Genomic DNA, 22,286 nt, shown 5'->3' with positions numbered 1-22,286 from the left:
AACAGGGCAGACAGGGAGCGGACTGTATTCCCATAGTATGAGGAGCTGCCCCTGCCTGGATTAGGGGTTTGTTTTACTTTTGAGTCCACACATGAAAAAAAAGGGTTGCCACTCACGGCCCTAGTTGATACTTTATAAAAGCATCCCCCAAAGGCATCTTATGTGCCAGTGAAGCTCACCTGTAGCACCTATTCTGAAGGCCCTCATGATCTTCTTCAGATAATGAAAAGGTTTTCCCAGGCCTGTAGTACATCCCAGATGAAGGTTCATCCTCCTCCTCCTCTGTGTCTAATTCCCCTTCAGCCAGGGTGAGAGATAATTACAAGGTAACAGCTTCAAAGGGAGCAAGGTGTATGCATGTGGAGCCTTGCTCCTTTTGTTCTGTCTCCCACAGTGTGTGTCAGGAGCACACTACTTTATATTCTGTGTGTGCTTTGTGGGTTTTTTCTTCATGAGGCTTGGTTGCTTAGCAGAAATCCTCAGACCTCTGTTACATTTTTAAGTCACAATATTCAGTAGTAGAATATCGATAAACATAATCATGATGTACTTTTGTGCAAGCACATATAAATACATTGAGGTGAGCCTTTTATAATGCAGGTGAAGGCCTATTACTGGTACATTTCATATTGTGAATAGGAGTATGGTTTAACTGTGCTTATAGTTCAAGTCATTGTGATTTAGCAGCTGAAATTAGTCTGAATGATCTGTATTTTTAATTGTTATTGAATTAAACTTATTCTAACTAATCAGATTGTTGATGTTTCTCTGAGTTGTGTATTATGGCTGTTTTACATGACAGCTTTGTGATACAGCAGAGTAACTAAAAATAAATCAGCCAGACAAGTAAAAAAAAAAAAAAGTTCTAATGGAATGAAATTTGGCGTCAAATGTCCTAATACTATTTTTATATTTAAACAGAGCTGCTGACCTTTCGCAGTAGACGTGTCAGTTGCACCACACTTAAATAAAATTTGAAAATAGATGAAAGCAATATGTTTTACATCTTTTTATGGGACTGTACTTCTGATGCTGCAGAATAATCCCTCTGGGACGTGCATCAGAATAGATCAACGCCTCTTTTGACAATCTGGTGCTTTTTTGTTTTTTTTCCATTTTTTTTTTCATTACAATGCGTTCAGATGCTGAACAGAGTGAGCAGCTAGTCACCAGGAGTCCATTTGTTCTCCATGAGGGCTGAATATCCGAGACAAGCTTGACAATGACTGTCAGCATGTTGACAAGGGAAATGTTGGCCGCAGCTCAGGTTTTGGGCAGATTGTCTGTCAGAATCCTGTCATCTGCTAGTTGTGCTATTTGTCTTATGGTAGAATCGTACATACATGTGATGGAAAAGTGCTTTTATTTCATGCAAAAAATAGATGCTACTCTGGTACCATCCAATTACAGATCAACTGTGTTGCAGGGAAGTAGTTGCGTTGTCTTCTTTTAGTTTTCAACTCATGTATAATCATTAATTCCATTATTTATTTAAAAAATCTGAATATATTAGTGTTCATTTTGAAAATTGGACCAAAAAAATACACTTTTCTTAGCATTTTTCAACATCTCTGCACACAGTTTGCAGCAACACAACTGATTTACTGTACATACTGACCGAGGTATGATCAAAGCATTAACCTCCTTATTGCTGCAACATTATCAGCTCCAAGTTGTGAGCTTGCTAAAGTAAGTAGTAGTTGCTTGCAGCCCAAAAGAACGGTTTGACTCTTATTTCTCGAGCATGGGACACTGTAAGAGAAAATAGAACATTAAGTGACAGTCTCAAGGGTGGACATTTTTACTTTGGTTGCTAAAAATATGCTCCCTGATAAATTCCGCAGCACAATGTCATTGTGTTTATTGATTCCTGTCAGTGATGGATTAGGAATTGCGTGCGACTGCTGAAACATGTCATGCACCCGTGGTAGTTCAAAACACACATTCAAACACACCCCGCTGCTACTCCCATGAGTCTTATGGGTGGATTCTTGCTCAAAGGCAAGGAGACCCACCTATTGGTTTTCCCTTTGAGGCCAGATCTAGGCTCTTTGAGAGGGCAGAGGGGGACAGTGTCTAAGAGCCTAATCCAACAGAGACAATGACACCAGGGCACCAGCTCCTGTTTACCACCTCACAATGTAGGTTGAACTCATCTTCTTTGGGCTTGTGTGGCCTACATGCTGATCCCTGCACTGATTTTTTTCATTTGATCAGATATTCCCTGATTGTTCCTTGTTCTAGTTCTGGAGCAAGTAGAGAAACGCTAATTTATTTGACATATAAATAAAGATCAGAGGAGTAAGGTATACCTGTTTGCACTTTGGGTTAATAAAATCAGTGTGGCTACGGCTGCACATTTTCAGTAGAAAGTGCTGAAAAGTTGTGACTTGGTTTTGATGTGCCTCTAATTTCAGGTTGTTGTCTGCAAATGTTTGACTTTCAAACTTCATGGGGTGTGTGTACTCTTCTGCTAATGCCGCTGATGGAGATAGATCAGAGAGAATGAGTCACTCTCTTAGATGAACCCCAACACTATGTTTTTTGTTTTTTTTCCCCCCTCTCTGCCTCTTATTTTTCACTCGTGCTGTGTGAGATTTTCATGCGTTAAAAGTTCATAAATAAATCATTTTATATAGCCAGTTGATGGTCTGTGCATGAACCAGCACTGATCTGAGACCTGCACAGCTCTTTTAAATGGGCAGGGAGGAGGAAGAGGATACTGGATGACTTCTTGTGGTGCAGTGCAACTGGCTCATCTGTTCAGACTTAATGGGCACCATAATAATGGATTGCAAGATGAGCAGAATGCAGCATTATTTTTTTTCCTGCGATACAAGCTGAGGAACGCTGGAGTTCAGTCATCACTTTTAATGGTCTGTGCTGCATTTCTGGCTCAGTGTCCCCCCCCCTATACTGTCCTCTCGATGTCACCCACTTCAGCTTACATGACTAACTGTGCCCAGATACTTATAAAATTGGCCTCTTGGTTCCTTCCTCAGCACTGTAGCTTTCCATCATCCTCTTCCTTCTATCATGATTTCCTCCCCTGCCTTCACACACTTTTCTCCCGAGTACCCTTCAACTGCTCTCTCCTTATCTGACCTCTCGACATCAGAAACCTTGCTCGGGATCGAAGAGTATGTGACCCCTGCGCTGCATTAAAATGGTTTCAGTAAATGTGCTTAGTAGAAATGGCTTTACTGTGCTAATCCATCCTTGGAGAGGACATGTTGCATAACACTGAGGCTCGCCTGCTTCCTCAGATCCAGGTGTACTTGTCTGCTCGCTAGAAATTTTCTAATAGGAGACAGCGTGTGGCCTGTACAGCACCGGTTCTTTTTGCTGTGAGCGGTGTTTGCAGTTAAGGATCAGACAGACATGTCTGCAGACTTGGATACACTTTGTTTTACAGTCGTGCCATTTGCAGGTTAAAAACTTCTTATTTCAACCTACATGTATGTGACAAACAGTTTGGGAAGACAAAGAATGAAAATGCATGCAAAACACTCCTTATGTATGTGTTTTTGTATTGTGTATGTTAATTTATGTTTGTTTTTTTATGTGTCAGGGATGTGCTGCATTTGCATAACACAAACTTTCCCCTTTGATTCAGCTCAACCCATTTGGGTGAATAAATACAGTTCAGAAACACACAAGCAATATCAAAAACTTTACAGCTTAGCAAACTGTTGACAAGCTATTGTCTCACGATGCTACAGAGATATTTTTGCATGCTATGATTCTTTCCCACGGTCTATTGCGTCAGAAAGAAACAGTTATAAAACCATTAGAGTTTTTATAAAACAGGCCCTAAAAATGATTAGTCATCATAGCATTATTATAAATGACTTGCTTGCTCTTTTTATGAGTACACCATTTGAGAAGTGCACAGGGGTTTATAGTAAAACCTGGGCTGCCAGACCTTAATTGACATCGGTTCAACACATGAAAATTACTTACACGCTTTGTAGGTCTATTTACATTAAATTATTATTATATTAATCTTTTTGGCATTAAATCTAATGTAAATTCTGCATCATGTGTGGCACATACGCAACAACTGTTATACAACAACACAGTGTTATACAGTCATTTAACTGCACAGTCAGTGTGTCCACCTGGCCAGTACTCAGAGTACACAGTTTGCCTGCTGCTACTTTCCTCAAGCTTTACATCACACTCAGTAATAACCTGTATGTGCTATTATCAGATATTAATATTGATTAAGATTTTATCACATGCTTGCTCCACTCGTAAACATTTCAGATTCTGCCTCCCCTGAATGTCCCGTCCTATCGCCCTTTCTCTCACGCTGCAAATCACTCCCCCGCCCCGCTCCCTGCCCATTCTGGCTTCCTTGCTTTTGTGTCAGCACAGCGCAGCGCTTTTCTTTAATTGAGTTTTGCGTCTGATTTAATATCATGTCAGATCCAGAATGCGAGGAGTTAGAGGGGGTTGTGGAGCGAAAGGGGGAGAGTCTTTCCTTCTTGCTGCTGGCTGGCCAGGTGGTCTTGACTTTCCCATGATTGTTGTGTCATTAGTCAAGATATCCTAGCAGCTTCGTTAACAGCTGGTAGTTTGTGGCCAATATGTTGAAAATAGTCTTTTCATAACTGGTATTATATGCTACTTTTTCTAATTGGTGTATTTTATGCTGCTTTACTGATGATAAGTCTCTTTTTATTTGTTTTAATGCCTTGCTGCAAGTTTCCCAAGATGGAAAATACAGACTGAGCTTAACTGAACTAAACTAATCTTTTTATATGTGTAAAACAATTTCGGAGCTTATTTAGGATATGAATCCTTGCTTTACTTAAAGCAGGTGTACATGCATTTCATTTACATCTTGCACGCAGTGTGTAGATGTGAGCAAAAAAAACAAAACAAGCTGTTCATAAAAATGTAACAAAGCAATCTTAAGCTATGCTTTTGCAATGCAGATTTCCTTTCTACCAGCCAAACCTGCTTATTCTTAATTTATTTTGCATAACCAAAGTCCTCCATGCCAGGGTGTTGCCATGGACCCGTGTGCTCACGACTACACCACTGTGACACTGCACGGTCACCGCGTCCTCTCACTTCTGCTGACTCCAATGCAACCCAAAGCTGTCCCTTGATTTGATTTGGTCTCTTCAGTTAAGTTGCTAGGGTCAGCTCAGCTCCCAGTCTGTAAGTCCTAGCAACAGTAAGACAATCGCAGAATAGAAGACGGTGCCAACTTCCCAGGCAGAAGTTGTCAATGGCCAAGCGCCGGCCAAAGAGTAGTATTAAAGGGATCGGAAATCTGGAGTCTCTTGTTCTCTTACTGGGTTTTGGTTGGGAGGGGATGAAGACAGGAAATATGCTTTGCCCTGACTTTAAACATATGGCCTTAGGCAGCCCTCCTACAACTGTGTGTAATTTTATAAACGTCAAATTGTGTTATTTTCTTCTCATTCATACTTGGCTGTTTGACCATGCAGCAGATGCTAATTGATGGACACTTTCCAAGTCCGTAGTTGTTTGCATGTGCCTTTTCTGCCCGTGATCCCTCTGGCCCCCCAGAGTGTCCTGTGGCTTCTTATTCTTATCCTATCCGTCTCCATGTGACGTCTGATCTCCCAGATCGCTGCGTCACGGTGAGGTGCTCAGCTGTCCCCCTCGTGGGATGCCTGACCAGCTCACACTAATCTCCACACTAAGCTAAATTTACACACATATACAGATTATTCTCACCTTCGTGGGGCAGTAGATAAGCACGTGCACACATGGAAGACACAGCATGTGTATTCACTACGCTAATGTCCTCTTTTTTTTTTTCTCTCTTTGGCCCTTGTCCGTAAGTGTATCTACAACGTATGAATGATGGAAGAAGTGCGCAAACAGTAGCTCCTGCGTAATCTAAAGCCTCATGTCTACACTGACTGGAATTAGGTTGTATAATACCATCCAGAAAATCCATTTTGCTCACCAGAGGTTGCAGACAGTGCACGGGTGGAGTAACAACACGGATTTGTATTCCTCCAATGAGATCCTTGTGCACGGAAATTTGTTATCTTTGACAACGCTACCGCCGAAGCATGTCAGCTTTGCGCTCAGTGAGCAGTGCTGCAGAAGGTGTGGCTGAATGATAGATGGAAGCCTCTTTTTAATGGTCCGTGAATATGGTCAACTTAGTCAGAGTGACATAGAGACCTTAGCTGCAGACCTGCAACAGGGCAGGTCTTATTGTTCTCTTCCCTGCGGCTTGCCAGCTGGGACACACCTATAGAGCAACATTAGGATTTATACTACTGGGAGTGAAAGTGAAAACACAGTAAATCTGACTCATAGGACATCTTATTGCTGTGGGAGCAGCGCCAGGAGAGCGATGAACGCTACTGTACACTCATTATGCTTGAGGGCTGTTGTTTGCATCGCTGTACACAGCGTATTCATATACACGTTTGTGTGTGACAGATCACTTTGAGTTCACCGAGGATAACCCTGTGTTTTATCACTGAAGACATTCAACAATGAACCCTGACAAATAGGGAATTGTTTAGAAACCCTGCAGAATAGATATGATTGGTAACTGGAGTTGTCTTAGCATTGCTGCTGTCATTACATAGAAACATTGGACTTTTTATATAGTAGCATTAGTCAACAACTGTCTAGTATATAACTTTCCTTAGAGGGTCGACCCACCTGAGCAAAACATACCTGTGATTTTTCACATGATACAAACAGCATGTAACCAAAGGCTGTGACTCCTAAAAACATTTCAAATGAATTAGGACTGCTGATTGAGTTGTAGAGAGTGTGTTTGTGTATGTACTAGGGGTGCACAACCAGACTGTTCACTACACAAACTACGGACTGGTTTGCACATGAGCCTCAGTTTTTCAGTTCCACAGGGAAACAAAAGTTGTTTCGTTGTGTGCATGCAGGATTCTTCCTTCCCTTTCCCCATCCCCCTCCCCAGAGAGTAGCTGTCCAATGAACTGTCAGTATACCAGTGACGAGAGGGAAAACAGAATGGTGCCCACCACAGGCTGAATTTATGTTGTGAAAAATGTAGCTTTTTTTTTAGTAGGCTAAGTAACACTTTTGGTTTTGAGAGAATATTTGTTGATTTCATATATTATCAAATTATCTAAATAAACTGAACCAAAACCAAAACTGCGACCCAAAAACCACAATACAAACTGAACCGTGGGCTTGTTGAAACGTTGCACCCCAAATACACACAGAGACGTCTTAATATTGTTTATTGCCCCCAGTCTAATAACATTATTATGATAAAAGTCCAGCTGGTCAGTACAAACTAACTTCAACTTGATGTAGAATATATTGGGTAAAACCTGTGTCCAAATGATGATAATCACACTAACTTCAGCCTGGTAGTGATGGGAATTACAGCTTTTTGAAGGGGAGCCGGATCTTATGGCTCTAAACCTAACCCTAATTTGCAAAAAGAAAGAAAAAAAGAAATCGGCTCTCATACGGGAGCCTGTTCCCATCATTCACTTAAAGGAGCCGACTCAATGAGCTGACTCGTTTGCGACCGACACATCACTACAGCTTGGTGTCTGACCTGCAGTGCAGCAGTGAGGTTTTCTTTTTCACACATCAGTCCCTGATTGTGGCCCATCGGGTTGTTTGTCACCTCCTTTCCCAAACTTGTCATAACAGTTTTTTCCCTTATGACCTGCTGCTCAGAGTAATTACAAATCATTCAACCAGTTGCTCAGAAGAGTTTATCAATATAGTTATTAGATGTTAAAAAAAATGCTTTAAACTCATTAAATACGAGCTTTTGCTGTGTGATGTAGCATCTTTTCTCATTTTCCCAGAAGTGTAAAACACCTAGTATTATATCTCATAAAAATGTAATCATTTATTCCAAAATTCTGCAAGAAACACTGAAACAACCCTCACTATCTAGCAAGATACTTGTTTAAAAATACTGTTTGTACTTAACCATTATTTGTGCGGAAAGTGTCTTTTTTTTCCTAAGGACATTATTAATTGAGATGGGTTTGTTAATGCAAGTGGCATTGGCATGTAAAAAGTATCCAGCTCGAGAGAAAATGACTATTTACCTTTGTTTCACTTCTCTGTAACTATTTCTCTTCTCAGTGGAATGTAAAATTGTTGTAGGAACAAGAAGTTAATGTTGCAGCTCCACTGGACCATGGATAGATTGGGAGTGTGTGTTTGTTGTGGGTGGGGGTGGGGTGGTGTTGTTAAGGGGGGGAAAGAACAAGACTGGCTGGCTTATCCAACTCTCAGCCACTGATCTGTTGGACTTGCACTCAGAGAGCGTAAGCCCTGCTAAAACCTGCCCTGTGTTGTGTGTTTGAGCATGTAAGGCCCACGTGCTTCACTCAGTGAGAGCAGAGCTGCTCCCTGCTCAGGATTATTCCTCTGGGAATAGGCTGAGTCACGCTACAGAAGACCAGACAGATAGAGACACAGAGAAGGGAGGGAGGGGGGTTGGTGTATGGAGATTGTAATGGGTGCCTTTGGGATGGGTGACACTGACAAAGAGAGAGTTTACGAACAAGTTGATCTGCGCTGTATCAGTGATTAACACCTTCCTCCTCTGCATCTCATTCCTTGGGTGTATAATGATCCATCTCTACTGTATATCCACTGACCTCCGGGCAAATACAGAAACTCATGCATGTATGAGTCACTGCTATTAGTGGCTTTACAGTTTACTGTACTGTATATCTTCACTTTCATCACAATATAGTATTTTCTGTATGTATGAAGTTCCTCTTGCTGTCCTTTCTTTGTGTCTCTTACTGTCACTTTTCTCTCAAAAGATTTATATTTCACTTTCTCTCAAATTCCTTTTGAACAAACTAAAGGCTTTCAATAAAATGGAGAATAGAAGAACCTACAGAATGTGTTAAAATAAATACACTATCAACTACTGCTTGAATCAAGTGAGAATCAAGGAAGTGTGGTACAGATAGGAGATGAAATAATTGGATCTTATTGTCTGTAATATTCAGGATATTAGCAGCTCCTTTGCGACTTTTTCAAAATGAGGTTAACCCACTTTGTGATATATTTTCATCTAGTTCTATGCTAAATTTAGCTCATTGAAATGTGGGAACTTGGATTTCACTTTCTGCAATTTAAGGCATTCAGCTGATGCTCCCATTTCGAGCGACTTATAATGAGTCTGCAGGCAAGGGTTCAGTGTCTTGATCAAGGGCACTTTGTTGTTGATTGTCTCACATTATCTGTTGTAGGAAAAGGGCCAAAGCTGTGTCACAGAAAGGTCTCTGTAATAACGAGGTCACTGTTAAACTGCATACAATACAATCTAGATTGTTTTTTTTTTTTAGGACAGTCTCTCTAATCATTGTTTTTGTCCCTTTCATTTGTTTCTGTGTGTGCCTTTTAAGGTGGTCTTGGTGCGGTGGAATGAGCCCTTCCAGAAACTGGCCACCTGTGATACAGACGGAGGGATCTTTGTTTGGATCCAGTATGAGGGCCGCTGGTCTGTGGAGCTGGTCAATGACCGTGGAGCTCAGGTAAGATTTAGTACACAGAAATACGACATGAAATGAATCAATGATTAAAAATGCTTTTTTTTTTACGGCAACTATACTTTTCACAGACACAGAATATGGAAAATATGTAAAGAAATAAAAATTGTGTTCGGGAAGCCATGTTTTTTTATTTACCTTATTCTAAGGTATTTTAACAACACTGATCACTGTCAGTACTGATGGATAAAACTAGTAGCTACAGAGTAAGAGTTTAAACGCCTCACTAGTGGCCTCTAGAGGCCGTGCTTCTCCTTACATCCTATGAGAGAAGTGATTTGGAATGACCAACCATCCTTATAGCCACTAGTGAGAGCAGTGGGGCACCTAAAACACTAATTAGTAATTTTACAGTTAGCAGTTATAGTAATTTGACAGATATTGCATTTTACAATGTTTACTTTAGGGCTAAAATATTCTTTTGTCTATAAAATGCGGGAAAATAGTAAAAAGCCCAGAGCCCACGGTGGCATCTTCAACTTGTTATGATCATATATGACAAAGAAAAGCAGCAAATCTTCACATTTTAGAAGCTGAAATCAGAGGATGAATTTTTCCAATAACTATCTAATAACTAGCTGTTAATGAGCTCAGCATTCTGTCATTAACATCATTTCATCCTTAACATGTCATGTCGCCCTGTAGGTGAGTGACTTTACCTGGTCCCATGATGGCACCCAAGCTCTTATCTCCTACCGTGATGGCTTTGTCCTGGTGGGATCAGTCAGCGGGCAGAGACACTGGTCCTCTGAGATCAACCTGGAAAGTCAGATCACCTGTGGTATCTGGACCCCGGATGACCAGCAGGTAAGACACACACACACACACACACACACACACACACACAAAGAAAGGTTTCCCTCAGCACTCTGCCAGCCTTTGAATGTTAATAGATGTAGAAGTTTTAGGTTTTCATTTGCCACTTTTAGTATGTAGACTTGTCATTCAGAGAGCAGAGACGGGCCCTGAGGGAGAGTAGTTGTGAGTGACAGCCAACATTCTCTGTCTTGAATGTGCTATGGCTTTGTTCGACTGCGTTTTTGCTTTCATGCTGTTAAATTGTCAGCTCAGGTTGGACGTCATCAAGCTTTCAGCCTGTATATGTGTCTCTGTCTTTGTTCATCCCCTTCATCCCATTTGAGTCCGTTTCTCTAAGTTGTTTTCTTTGTGATATGCATTTCTCGTGGCTTTGCTCACTATCTGTCGTCTCCTTATCTATTTCTAAGTGCCTTTCTTTCCATCTTTGTTCTTCTGTCTTTTGTGTCCAATATAATTTCCTGTCACTTGTTTCCTCGTCTGTTTTTCTTCCTAACAAGTCTTTACTGTTCCTCTCTAGGTGTTGTTTGGTACTGCAGATGGACAGGTGATAGTGATGGACTGCCATGGGCGCATGCTGGCCCACATTCTGCTGCATGAGTCGGATGGCATCGTCAGCATGTCCTGGAACTACCCCAGTTTCCTGGTCGAGGACAGTAGTGAGAGCGACACAGACTCTGACGACTACTCCCCACCACAAGGTATGCTGCTCAGTTTCTGATTGGAGTAGAAGGCTATTCAGTGGCAACCCCCCCACCTTCAACTTAGTCTACCGGGGTATCCACATACCGTATAACTGCGATGTCCCTGGTTTGATTTTGTCCAGGGATCATTTGTTGCATGTCATATCCCTCCCTCTCTCTCTTCACCCATTTCCTGGTTACCTCTCCATTGAAAACTATCTAAAAAGACCAATAAAGTAATCTTTAAAAAAAACTTAATTTGACTTACTGACTAACCGGTATTGCTTACTTTATTAATGATGATTGAGGATGACTTTTTCCTCCATTCTTCCCTCACAATATTTAAATCTGTGGACAAAAATGACAGAAAAATGTCTAAATCCACATCACTTATCATCAAACACTGAGTTTACAGTTGGTGCGACATACAATAAGTAGATTTAACCTCCGTAGGAACAAGAGCTACATGTTATCCGATCTCTTTTTATTCTCCTATGTCAAGTAAGAGTTTTTTCTGCAGTGATGTATGGACCTCAGGCTTTGCAATATAACTTGTATAGCACAGCAGCTACAGTAATACAATAGAGAGAAACAGCACATCAGGAGCAGTTGCGGTCTTCCGTCAATAACCACACTGCATCCATTCAGGTTCAACCACAGTACTGCTGTGTACTCAGAAGCGTGTTGACAGAGCTGATACACAATCATATACTTAGGAGCCTAAAAGATTCTACCAGTCTCAGTTAAAATGGCACAGTTAGAAGTGTCTCTTCCGTCAAGTGAAAAATACTCATCCAGTGACATGCGATCAATCCAACATGATGTAAGAGTATAATCTGATGTGGAATAGGAGGTCAATTCATAATGGGTTTACCTAGTAAGGCGTAGTGCCTCTAGGGAGTGCTGAGGTAGAGCTGTGCAGCTGTTTCATATGTAGGTAGTGTTGTGCAGAAGAACGCAGATGTGGGCCCATCTGTGAGCTTCTATTCTAACTCCTCCTGCCTTTTCCTCCATCTTTTACTGCTCCATCAATGCTTCCTCGTGCTCTTAGTCCAAGGGGAAGGGGAAAGATTTCCAACTCGGGGCATGCATAATAAAAACACCTAGCCTCATATTCATTAACGTTAAAAGTTAGAAAGATTTGTAATTTATGATGCTAATCTCAAACTCACAAGTAATGTGAGTCATTTAATTAAGCCTCGGAAGTTGGAAGGTCACTATTCAACCATTTTCCACTTCTCTGCTAATTGTGGAGACGAGGAAGGTGAGACGCACTGAAATAAAAGCGTGACTAAAAGGAGGGTAGATGACGGGGTTGTGTTGAAACATGGAGGACAGGAGATGAAGGAGGCGCACAGTAAAAGTGAGCACTGCTGACATAAGACTGATGTGGCCACTTGACCCTCTGTTTGTCGGGATCGAGCTCATTATGGTGCAGAAGCAGGCCAGCGTTGTTGTCATAACAACAGCAGCGTTCACATTGTAACGGCATGCGTCACTAGATTCTGTGTAACGGCTGTGATAAATGGATAACTACAGCCTCTACCTGGGAAAACCTGGAATAGGAAGTGTGTGGTCTTGAATCAAAATGTAACATGCAAAAAAAAGTCACCTCAGTGGAAATAATACATTAGTGTATCCTGTCTATATTTTCTATGGAGCTTTCTTTAACCAATTTATTTTAGACTCCCCTGGAATAAGTTTACCTGCAATGTCAAGGATATAACCCTGATACTTGAGTGCGATGCCACAGTTGACTGCATGCTATTGTTAGCGTCAGGGCCTGTTTTTGCTACAGCAGCCCTCATTACCAGAGTTGTTAGCTAGGAGGGGAAAAAAAGGTTGCAAGGTAAACACTTTCTCCCCACATGTAGATTCCCCTCTGAGTATCTTATTTTTAGATTGTCATGATTCAGATATTTTCGTTAATCCTCTCATGATACAAGCAGTGTCAGCTTTTCTATACGTGGCTCCCTCTGCCGTCAACCGATAGATATATTCAGTGATAATTAAGTAATTGAGAACAGTCATACTGACAGGGAGCTTGGGTGAGTACCTCTTGATACACACTCCAGTGTGTATATGGTACACTGGGATGTAAGCAGTCTCTCAAAGGAAGCACTGACTTTCCCCCACCCTCCTGCTGCTTTCACTGTGTATACCGGCTCACACAACAACCTCATTTTTATTGGTTCCTGTTTTGTCTGTTTGCCTCCTTTTCTCCTCAGCTTAATTACTCCCATTTACTAAGGCTGTGTTGCTGAGGGTCTGTCCTCCTCCTGCTGTGTGACCCCCCCCCTTCAGTGGGCCAAGTGGTAAAGCTGAAAAGTGCTTGCCTTAGCTGGAACACTGATTATGCTCTAACTCACTAATTAAACTAGTCAATAGTAATTGATTGGCCACGATAGAAATTATCTCTAAAGCCGACAACCTGACTGAGACACCAGGCTTCCTCTTCCTCCGCCTGCCAGATCCGTCTGTCATGACATATGATGATGACCCGTTATCACTGCACTGCACAGTACACCACACCGCGTTTACAGCAACATCATATATCTGATTTAATGCAACACCCATTGTAAACTGATTACTCTAGAGAAGTAGTTACTGTTATTGGGCTGAGTAGGAGCAAATTTTATTTGTGTTTATTTGTGTTAGTATTTGGGTCATTGGAGGACTATAAGAAAGGACGGAGTCAAGGATGTTTTCCTGGAAAATGTATGCGTGGTTGTCTGAAGGTGTGTTATTTATAGCAGCTTGACTGAGAACGCCACTTGTTCGCAGCTACAAATGCAGCAGTGAGAGTTGCTGAGTGTGTGTTAGTGTAGATTAGGGCACAGTGGAAAATTCACTGAACATGAATTATAGCTGGCAAACATGTGGGACTGTCCTTGCTGCTTTCTTAACAGAACCCAACTATCTGTACAATAAACACACATGGCCTCACAAACAAGCACGCACACACACACACAATGTTCCTCACATCCCCTTTATTTTATGGCCCACTCTGGAAATGCATATTGATCACCCCCATCCTCTGTAGGTTACCAAGATGTTTGGATCGGACAAGGATGATACCTCATTTATGGCTGCAGCTGTTTTTTTCGTTATCGATTAAGCTGCTGATTGATTTCTCGATTCATTTTTTTAATCTATAAAATATCAGAAAAGAGTGTGAAATGCCTATCACAATCTCAAAAAGAAAATCTCAAAGAAAAGTAGCTAATCATCACAAGTGAAAAGCTGGAACTAAGCAGTGTTTTTAATACATTTTTCTTGAAAAATGTATTAATGATGAATGGGTTATCAAAATATTTGCTAATTAATTTCCTGTCGATTGAGTAATTAATTAATTAACTAATCTTTTCTACCCTTATTAAATGACGAGATTGTCTCACTAGGGCATATGTAACCTGGAAATCTAATTTTAGGGCTGTATAGGGCTGATGTAGCCTTCATGTTACTCTCTTTGTTGTGCTGTATGAAGTTAAATCTCCAGATTACATTGATGTTGAATTGACTGTTGAATCTTATTCACCGCACAGTTGTGTATAATCTTAACACATAGATATACATGGATTGACTCCCACTATGTCAGTAACACTTTACTTAAATGTAAAAACATGCAAGTTTTAGTGTTCTCAGGTGAACGGTTCACAGTTGATACATGTACTTTTATTCTGTCTCTCAGCTAAATATGGCTATCTAACATATTTGTGTTGTCCTCTGTCTCTTTTTAGTGCACAGCCAGAAACCTCTGCTGACAGTCAGCTTCACCTCTGGAGACATCAGCCTGATGAACAACTATGATGACCTCTCTCCCACCCTCATCCACACTGGTCTGAAAGGTATGTGGGTGACTAATTATCAGTGCAGGCCCAAGTGTTCAAGCAACTTTGTCTCTTTTTTTTTTTTCTTTGCTTCTTTCACTCAGTTATTCTTAGTTCACTGGTTTTTCCACCATGTCCTCCTGTGCTGTAGATGTGGTGGTCCAGTGGTGCTCGCAGGGGGACCTCCTTGCGGTGGCAGGGATGGAGAGGACCCTCCTCTCCCCCGACCCTTCCTGTCCTCCCCCCACAAGGAACGCCATTGTCAAGTTCTACAACGTTCGTGGTGAACACATCTACACACTGGACACGCCAGCGCAGGTGATCATCTGCAACAGGCTCAAACCTGACTAATATATATACACAAATTATTAAAACAGGTTATCAGTTGTCTCCTTAAACTTGCACTTTATGAATTTAACTTTCCTTTGTCAGTGATTGGATTCTTCCCCAATATGTATTTAAAGACCCAAGAGGCCACCAGTTGGAGGAAAACCTTCCAATTAGATGTCATCCTAGGAAATACTAATGCATTACTTTATGACTCTTTGTAAAGTAACTAGTAACATATAACAAGTAACATTAAGTAACAAAGTGAAGTTTAAAATATTGTGGTCAATTTTTGGAGCCTTGTTCTCACTCAAGTGCATCTTCCCTGCAGCGCCCCATCACTACGCTGTGCTGGGGTCACCGAGACTCTCGTCTGTTCTTGGCGTGTGGGCCGGCGCTCTACATTGTGCGAGTGGAGCACCGCGTTGCCAGCCTGCAGCTACTCTGCCAGCAGGGCATCGCCACAGCAGTGAAGGAGGAAAAAGATGTTGCCAAGCTCACCATGCCTTCCCGCCTCTGTTCTTATGTCACCACCGCTTTTGTTCCCACCATCAAGGTAACACAGCACAGGAGGTTGTTAAGATCCATTAAAACCATAAAAATAAATGTGAAGCACTTCCAGGCTATGTATTTGAAACATACCAGTGCTATCAAAGACGCTGTACTTTCACAGCAAAATACTTAGATAAAATGGTTTTACTAGCAGTGACTTGAGAAGCTTTTAATTATACTACAACCATATGTTTTCTTTTCCAGCCCCCCATCCCAGATCCCAACAACATGCGTGATTTTGTGAGCTACCCAACAGCTGGGAATGAGCGTCTGCATTGTACAATGAAGCGGACAGAGGATAATCCCGAAGTGGGGGGACCCTGTTACACTCTGTACCTTGAGTACCTAGGGGGTCTGGTGCCTATCCTCAAGGGCCGACGAATAAGTAAACTGCGTCCAGAGTTTGTCATTATGGACCCCAAAACAGATGGAAAAACAGGTGAGACGGAATCACCTTCACGTATTAACCCCAACAAAGATAATATTCCAAATAAGACCTGGGATATTAACTTAATTGCAATGTTTTTATGTAGGCGCTAATAAATATATGGTGCATGTTTTGTCTATTTGCATGTGTTATTCATAGCTGCAGTGCCATTTAGATGGCTTTATAAAACAAATACAGTAACAACTTATAACTCTCCTCTCCTTTGACTTCCATGTTAAATGAGAGGTTCTGTCCTGTGTATGTTTTTGATCAATAGCAATATTATTGTGTTTTATCATCACAATGTTTTTACAGTTTGTCTATTTATTCCTCTTCAAATCAAACTGTTAGATGTATTCCTCCCAGATATATTTGCCTGCTCCAGTACTTTTCCAGTTCTTTGAGTTTCTTGAGTTGGCACTGAGAGAGTGAGTATGTTTTAGTCACATAGGGCAGACTGGGCCCATGTTAATTAAAAGCTGCTTAATGGGGGCTCTGATGGCCCCTGGGTTCCTCATAAATCAACCCGCTCCCTCCCCACACAGTGATAAATGAAGCCAGCCATGAAATGATTCCAGCCCATTCACACTTTAATGTCCATCAAATAAATTAGCTTGCCCTAAACTGGAGCAGCAGTGTTTCACAGACCCCATATGAATGAGGAAGAAGAGAAGAATTTAAACTTCTCAAACAATAGTTTGAACTGAAATGTTTATGTGTAGAAAAAGTGAAGGACATTGCTGCAGCTCCATCGTGTTCTGTTAAAAGTATAATTAAACACCAAGGTTCTTGCTTACAGGTTGTTAAAGTAGATTTCAATGTTTCCTGAAATTCCAACTTTATTTTAATATTGTTTTTTGCCACAGACTGCCACTTTGTTGGGCATCTCATACTTGTACTCCCAATCTTTTCTTCCTGATTTAGTTGACAAAGTAAGATTATGGCCATTTTATCTTGAATCAATTATGATTCTTTTGCATCACAATGATAGAATTTTGCAAATGAGAGAGCAAATAACGCCACATGTCTTGTGTTTAATAAAGTTTTTCTTGAGAACTACACATACATAATCTATTTATCCAAAATTAACTGCACTCTTTAAATCCTCCATCCTGTTTTCTCACCTCAGATGAGATATATGGCAACAGTCTGATATCTGCCATGATTGACAGCTGTAACTGCTCGGACTCCAGTGATATTGAGCTCAGCGATGACTGGGTTGGCAAAAAATCTCCAAAGATATCCAGGGGTAGCAAATCCCCCAAACTGCCCAGGTAACCAGACACCCATGTGTACTGTGGTATGCTATGTATAACTAACATTTCCTTATTTCTTTTAATGTTACACTTGATTCTTTGACTCAGCAGTCACTGGTCCATGTGAAATGGTCAAGAGGTATTTCATCATCTGCTGGTTGCCACACTATATTAAATAAATGAATGTCAAAGGTCTTTTTGTGCATTTTGAATAATCATTCTTTTTATTTGAACACTTGGTTGGTCACATAAATTCCAGTTATTTGGGGTTACTTTTAGATGTGTCTGTGATAGCAGAGAAATAAAGAATGAATTCAGATTTCTTACATTTCTGTCACTCCATCCTACAACAACATGCAACCATAAAAATTAACCTTTGAATAAATGTTTTGCTCTTTTTGATTTACTTTCCAGCTGAATATACTGTAATACAATAATTTAGTCCTCTATGAGTTTGACTCTACATCATACCTCTGATTCATTTTGCAAGTAATGTGGCATCTCCACAATGATGGCCCTGTGATCAAAATCTTAACCCTTGTTATATTAACCCTTTCCAAAAATAACTCTAATGGAATGTTCTACACTTGTTTTCTGGTTCACTGCATGCCTAAACCTTCTTTTTTATTTGCTACCTTCTCTGTAGAGACTTAGTTTGTCCCTTTACCAACAGGATCAACATTGATCCCAGAAAATCACCCAAACTGTCCCGCGCTACCCAGGAGATCTCCAGGTCACCACGTTTACCCATACGGAAACCGTCTATTGGGTCACCCAGTCTAACACGGAGAGAATTTCCTCTAGATGACATAACTCAGGTAAACATCAAATTATTTTGAGCAGAATTCACTATTTCTCTTCAAAGTGGTGTTGCTTTCAGCTTTTCGGTGAACTCCATCAAACTCACAGTTGGCAGTGTGAGTTGGGTGGGAAGCTGGTGAGGGATCAATGACCCTGTTGCTGTACTGTTGTCTCCAATAGGGTGATCAAGTCACTCATGTGCAGTATTTGTTTAATGATAAACTCTTTTAAAAATGTATCCATTTAGTTGTTTTTTATGTTTTCATAGTTCTTTCATTGTTCTTTATTCCTGTCTTCCAGCAAAATTACCTTGCTCAGGTCACATCCAATATTTGGGGAACAAAGTTCAAGATAGTGGGGCTGGCCACATTCTTACCAACAAATCTTGGTGCAGGTAACCAATCAACAACTTTGTCTTTGGCTAATTAAACTTAATGAATGAGTAAATACAAGTGAAAGTAATTATATTAATCCAATTTCCCAATTTCCTTCACTTTCCTCTCTATCCCATCCCCCCTACTCCCCCAGTCATCTATAAGACAAGCCTCCTCCATCTGCAGCCCAGACAGATGACCATCTACCTGCCAGAGGTGCGTAAAATCTCCATGGACTACATCAATCTGCCTGTCTTCAGCCCCAACGTCTTCAGTGAGGATGAAGATGACCTGCCTGTCACAGGCCCTGCTGGTGGCGCTGATGACAATCCACCCTGCACTGTCAACATCCCTATTGCACCCATCCATAGCCCTGCACAGGCCATGTCCCCTGCCCAAAGCATTGGTCTGGTTCAGTCCCTCCTAGCCAATCAAAATGTTCAGCTGGATGTTCTAACGAACCCCACAGCAACGCCCTCTGGGGCTGCTGCTGGTGGTTCAGACCAAAGCCAGGACACCATCCTGACAGCCCAGTACACAGTTCCCACCAGGTACTCCAGTCCTGGTCAGGTCATCTTTGGAGGGCTGGATATGGGTCGCCTGATGGTGGGGCCTCCACATTCTCATCATCCTTCACAGCAACAACAGCAACAGCAACAACCAAGTCACCATCAGCAACAGCAGCAGCACCAACAGTTACAACAACTACAACACCACCAACAAATACAGCACCACCAACAACAGCTTCAGCAGCAGCAACAGCAGCTCCAACAGCAGCAACAACAGCAGATGCTCCAGCACCAACACTTACAACAGCAGCAGCTTCAACAACAGCACATTCAGCAGCAGCTCCAACACATACAGCAGCAGCAGCAGCAGCTACAGCAGCAGCAACATCAGCAGCAGCTACAGCAGCACATACAGCAACAGCAACAACTGCAACAGCATCAACAAATTCAGCAGCAGCTGCAACAGCAGCAGCAAATGCATCATCAACAGCAATCACAGCAGCAGAATCAGATGCAGCAACAGCAGCATCACCATCAACTTCAACAGCAGCTTCAAATTCAAATCCCTGTCCCCTCTATGTCATCAGGACAGCCTTCAGGTGCAGCTGTGCACCAGCTCCAGACGGGGGCACTGCAAATCCAGATCCCTCACCCTCCTGAGGTGGTAGTTGAGAGAACAGTGGGAGGTGAACACGAGCACCTTCTAAAAATAAAGACTACTCGTTCAGCTCCACAGCTGGCTGAGGGTGATACTGTGGTGTTCAGTGCCCCTCTAGAGCTCAGCAAGATGAACCCCCCTCCCCCTTACCCTGGGACAGTGGCTGCTGCTGTGGCTGCTGCAGCAGCTGCCGCTGCCTCGGCATCAGCCTCCACTGCAGCCTCAAACGCTGCATCTGGAGCAGGAGGAGGCACCAATGGGACTCAGCCTAGTGACCTTTGTTTGAAGAAGGGAGAGTTCCCACTTTATCCTTCAGGTCAGCAACAAGCGCAGTACCCCACACCCCTGGGTTATGAGAGGATAACAACCTTTGACAGCAGTGGGAATGTGGAGGAAGTTTGTCGTCCTCGAACGCGTCTTGTCTGCAATCAGAATGTCTACACCCTCCAGGGACCTGGCAGCTCTGCCACTCTCAGGGTCACCTCTTCATCATCCTCCTCAGCCGATGGCAAGAAGATCCAGCTGCCCTACACCTCTGCCACTCTCAACAGACTCACTGCGCCCCGCTATTCCATACCCAGCGGAGACCCGCCCCCATACCCTGACCCAGCCAATCAGAACAGTGCTGTTGGCAGAAATCCTGGACAGAGGCTTGACAGCAGTCTGATCCATGCCACTCTCAGGAGGAACAGCCGAGAGGCTGCTCTCAAAGTTTCCCAGATGCTGGACCCACCTAGACCACTGCCTCCTAAGGCTAAAAATAGTAGTGCACTAGCAGCCTCATACCAGCAGAGGGTGCCAACAGCCTTATACACCTGCAGTCAGTGTAGCAGTGGATCCAGCGTTGGAGGCACTGCCCCAGGGAGCGCTAATGGAATAGCAGGAGGAACTATAATCAGACAGGATTTCCCTCCAGGGAATGGGGCACCACACAGCACAGTTATTGTTCACTCCAACAGTGCTACTCCTCTGGCCTCCCAGTCCTCTTACAACCTGCTGAGCTCACTTGAAGGAACTGGATCTGTAGGAGCAGGAGTAAGTAACAGAGACAGGGCTGATTATGTTAATTCAGCATTTACTGAGGATGAAACACTGAATCAGTCACTGAGGCATCTGGCACTCGGAGGAAATGATGCATCAGGGCTGGTTGTCAAACGCCCACCTCCCTATCAGTGGGACCCAGCTGCCACAGAGGAGGTGTGGGTTCCTCAGGAAAGGACAGCAACGCTTAACCCTACTGGCCCCCCCCTGCCACACAAACCACCTCCCCTTATTCTCAGCCCAGCCCAGCACTTGGATGTATCCAGGCTGCCTTTTGTCCTTTCTCCAAAGTCTCCCACCAGCCCCAGTGCTGCGTCATTTCAGGCAGCTGCAGCAGCTGCAGGCTACCAAATCTCTCTCCAGTACCCCCCAGCAACTGCCTACTCTGGGGCTCAGCTCCAGCCCATCCCAGGGTCACCACGCCCCTGCTCCTCCCCAAAGGAGGTGGTGGCACCCGTACCCTTTTCACAGCAGGATGCAACACTTGTCTTACCCCCGGGTTACCCTGCAAACCTGACCAACCTAGCCTGCTGCCCTCTCCCTCCCATGTATCCAGGAGGAAGTGCTTGTGCCGGGCTTCCCATTCCCCCTATTGCCCTCCACACACCTTGGGGTACATATAACTCTTGCCCTCCTATTTCCAGTCCCGCAGTGCCACTACCACCCAAAGCCTCCCATATGGCAGACAAAAATGTTCTCTCGCCACCTCCTCCACCACCACCACCCCCTCCACCACCACCAGCAGAGCTGCAAAGCCATGGAGGATTACAAGAGGCCATGGCAGAAGCTGGGGAAAGTTTCCAGGAGGTGCTCTCCTTGACTGAGAGCCCCGTGCCACAGCGCTCTGAGAAGTTCAGCAAGAAGAACCGCAAGCGGGTGGATGGTCGAGCTGAGGAGGCTAATGTGCCACCTTTGGCTGAAGGGAGCAAGTCCAAAAAGGAGGGGAGGGCTCTGGGAGATTTCAACTCACTCATCTCCAGTCCACGGCTGGGAGGAAGGGACAAAAAGAAGCTGAAGGGACAGAAAGAGCAACAGTTAAAGGCTAAGAAACTGAATAAGGCCACTGCCAACAGTGAGTTCCAAGACAGTTCAGAAAGTGAGCCAGAACTATTCATCAGTGGGGATGAGCTGCTCAACCAGTGCCAGAGCGGTAAGAAGGGTTGGAAGAGTAAGAGGAACCTTCGGGCTGCCAGTGAACTGGATGAGATCAAGTGTCGAAAGGCCAATGAGAAGGAGGACCGAGGGCTGGGCAGCCAAGGTTTCGTGTACGTCATGGCCAACAAGCAGCCACTGTGGAATGAAGCCACGCAGGTCTACCAGCTGGACTTTGGTGGGCGCGTCACACAGGAGTCTGCCAAGAACTTTCAAATTGAACTGGAGGGCAGACAGGTAAGAGAGCTCTAGTTCAAGAAATATCACACACTGCGTGATGTCCTAGTGCTGAAATTACAAGTGTTCTACTATTATTTGAAAGTTGGCGTT

General features: G+C 43.0%; 1 protein-coding gene across 5 annotated transcripts in view; it reads left to right on the top strand.

Annotated features, from left to right (window-relative positions):
• Positions 1-22,286, top strand: part of tulp4a (TUB like protein 4a) — a 29,247-nt gene that overhangs the window by 5,252 nt on the left and 1,709 nt on the right. For 4 of the 5 annotated variants that reach the window (XM_067572932.1, XM_067572933.1, XM_067572935.1 and 1 more), the window contains exons 3-13: positions 9,387-9,515; positions 10,176-10,337; positions 10,867-11,047; positions 14,770-14,877; positions 15,011-15,177; positions 15,518-15,742; positions 15,943-16,177; positions 17,295-17,439; positions 18,068-18,239; positions 18,523-18,616; positions 18,751-22,193. In XM_067572932.1, coding sequence (XP_067429033.1) covers positions 9,387-9,515; positions 10,176-10,337; positions 10,867-11,047; positions 14,770-14,877; positions 15,011-15,177; positions 15,518-15,742; positions 15,943-16,177; positions 17,295-17,439; positions 18,068-18,239; positions 18,523-18,616; positions 18,751-22,193 — 5,061 coding nt within the window. The remainder of the gene's footprint in view (positions 1-9,386; positions 9,516-10,175; positions 10,338-10,866; positions 11,048-14,769; positions 14,878-15,010; positions 15,178-15,517; positions 15,743-15,942; positions 16,178-17,294; positions 17,440-18,067; positions 18,240-18,522; positions 18,617-18,750; positions 22,194-22,286) is intronic. The other variant, XM_067572936.1, reaches the window with a different exon arrangement.

This window comes from Thunnus thynnus, chromosome 18, assembly GCF_963924715.1.
Source record: "Thunnus thynnus chromosome 18, fThuThy2.1, whole genome shotgun sequence".
In the NCBI taxonomy this organism is placed as follows: domain Eukaryota; kingdom Metazoa; phylum Chordata; class Actinopteri; order Scombriformes; family Scombridae; genus Thunnus; species Thunnus thynnus.
The sequence above is the reverse complement of the archived record's forward strand: the minus strand, read 5'-3'. Positions and strand labels throughout refer to the sequence as shown.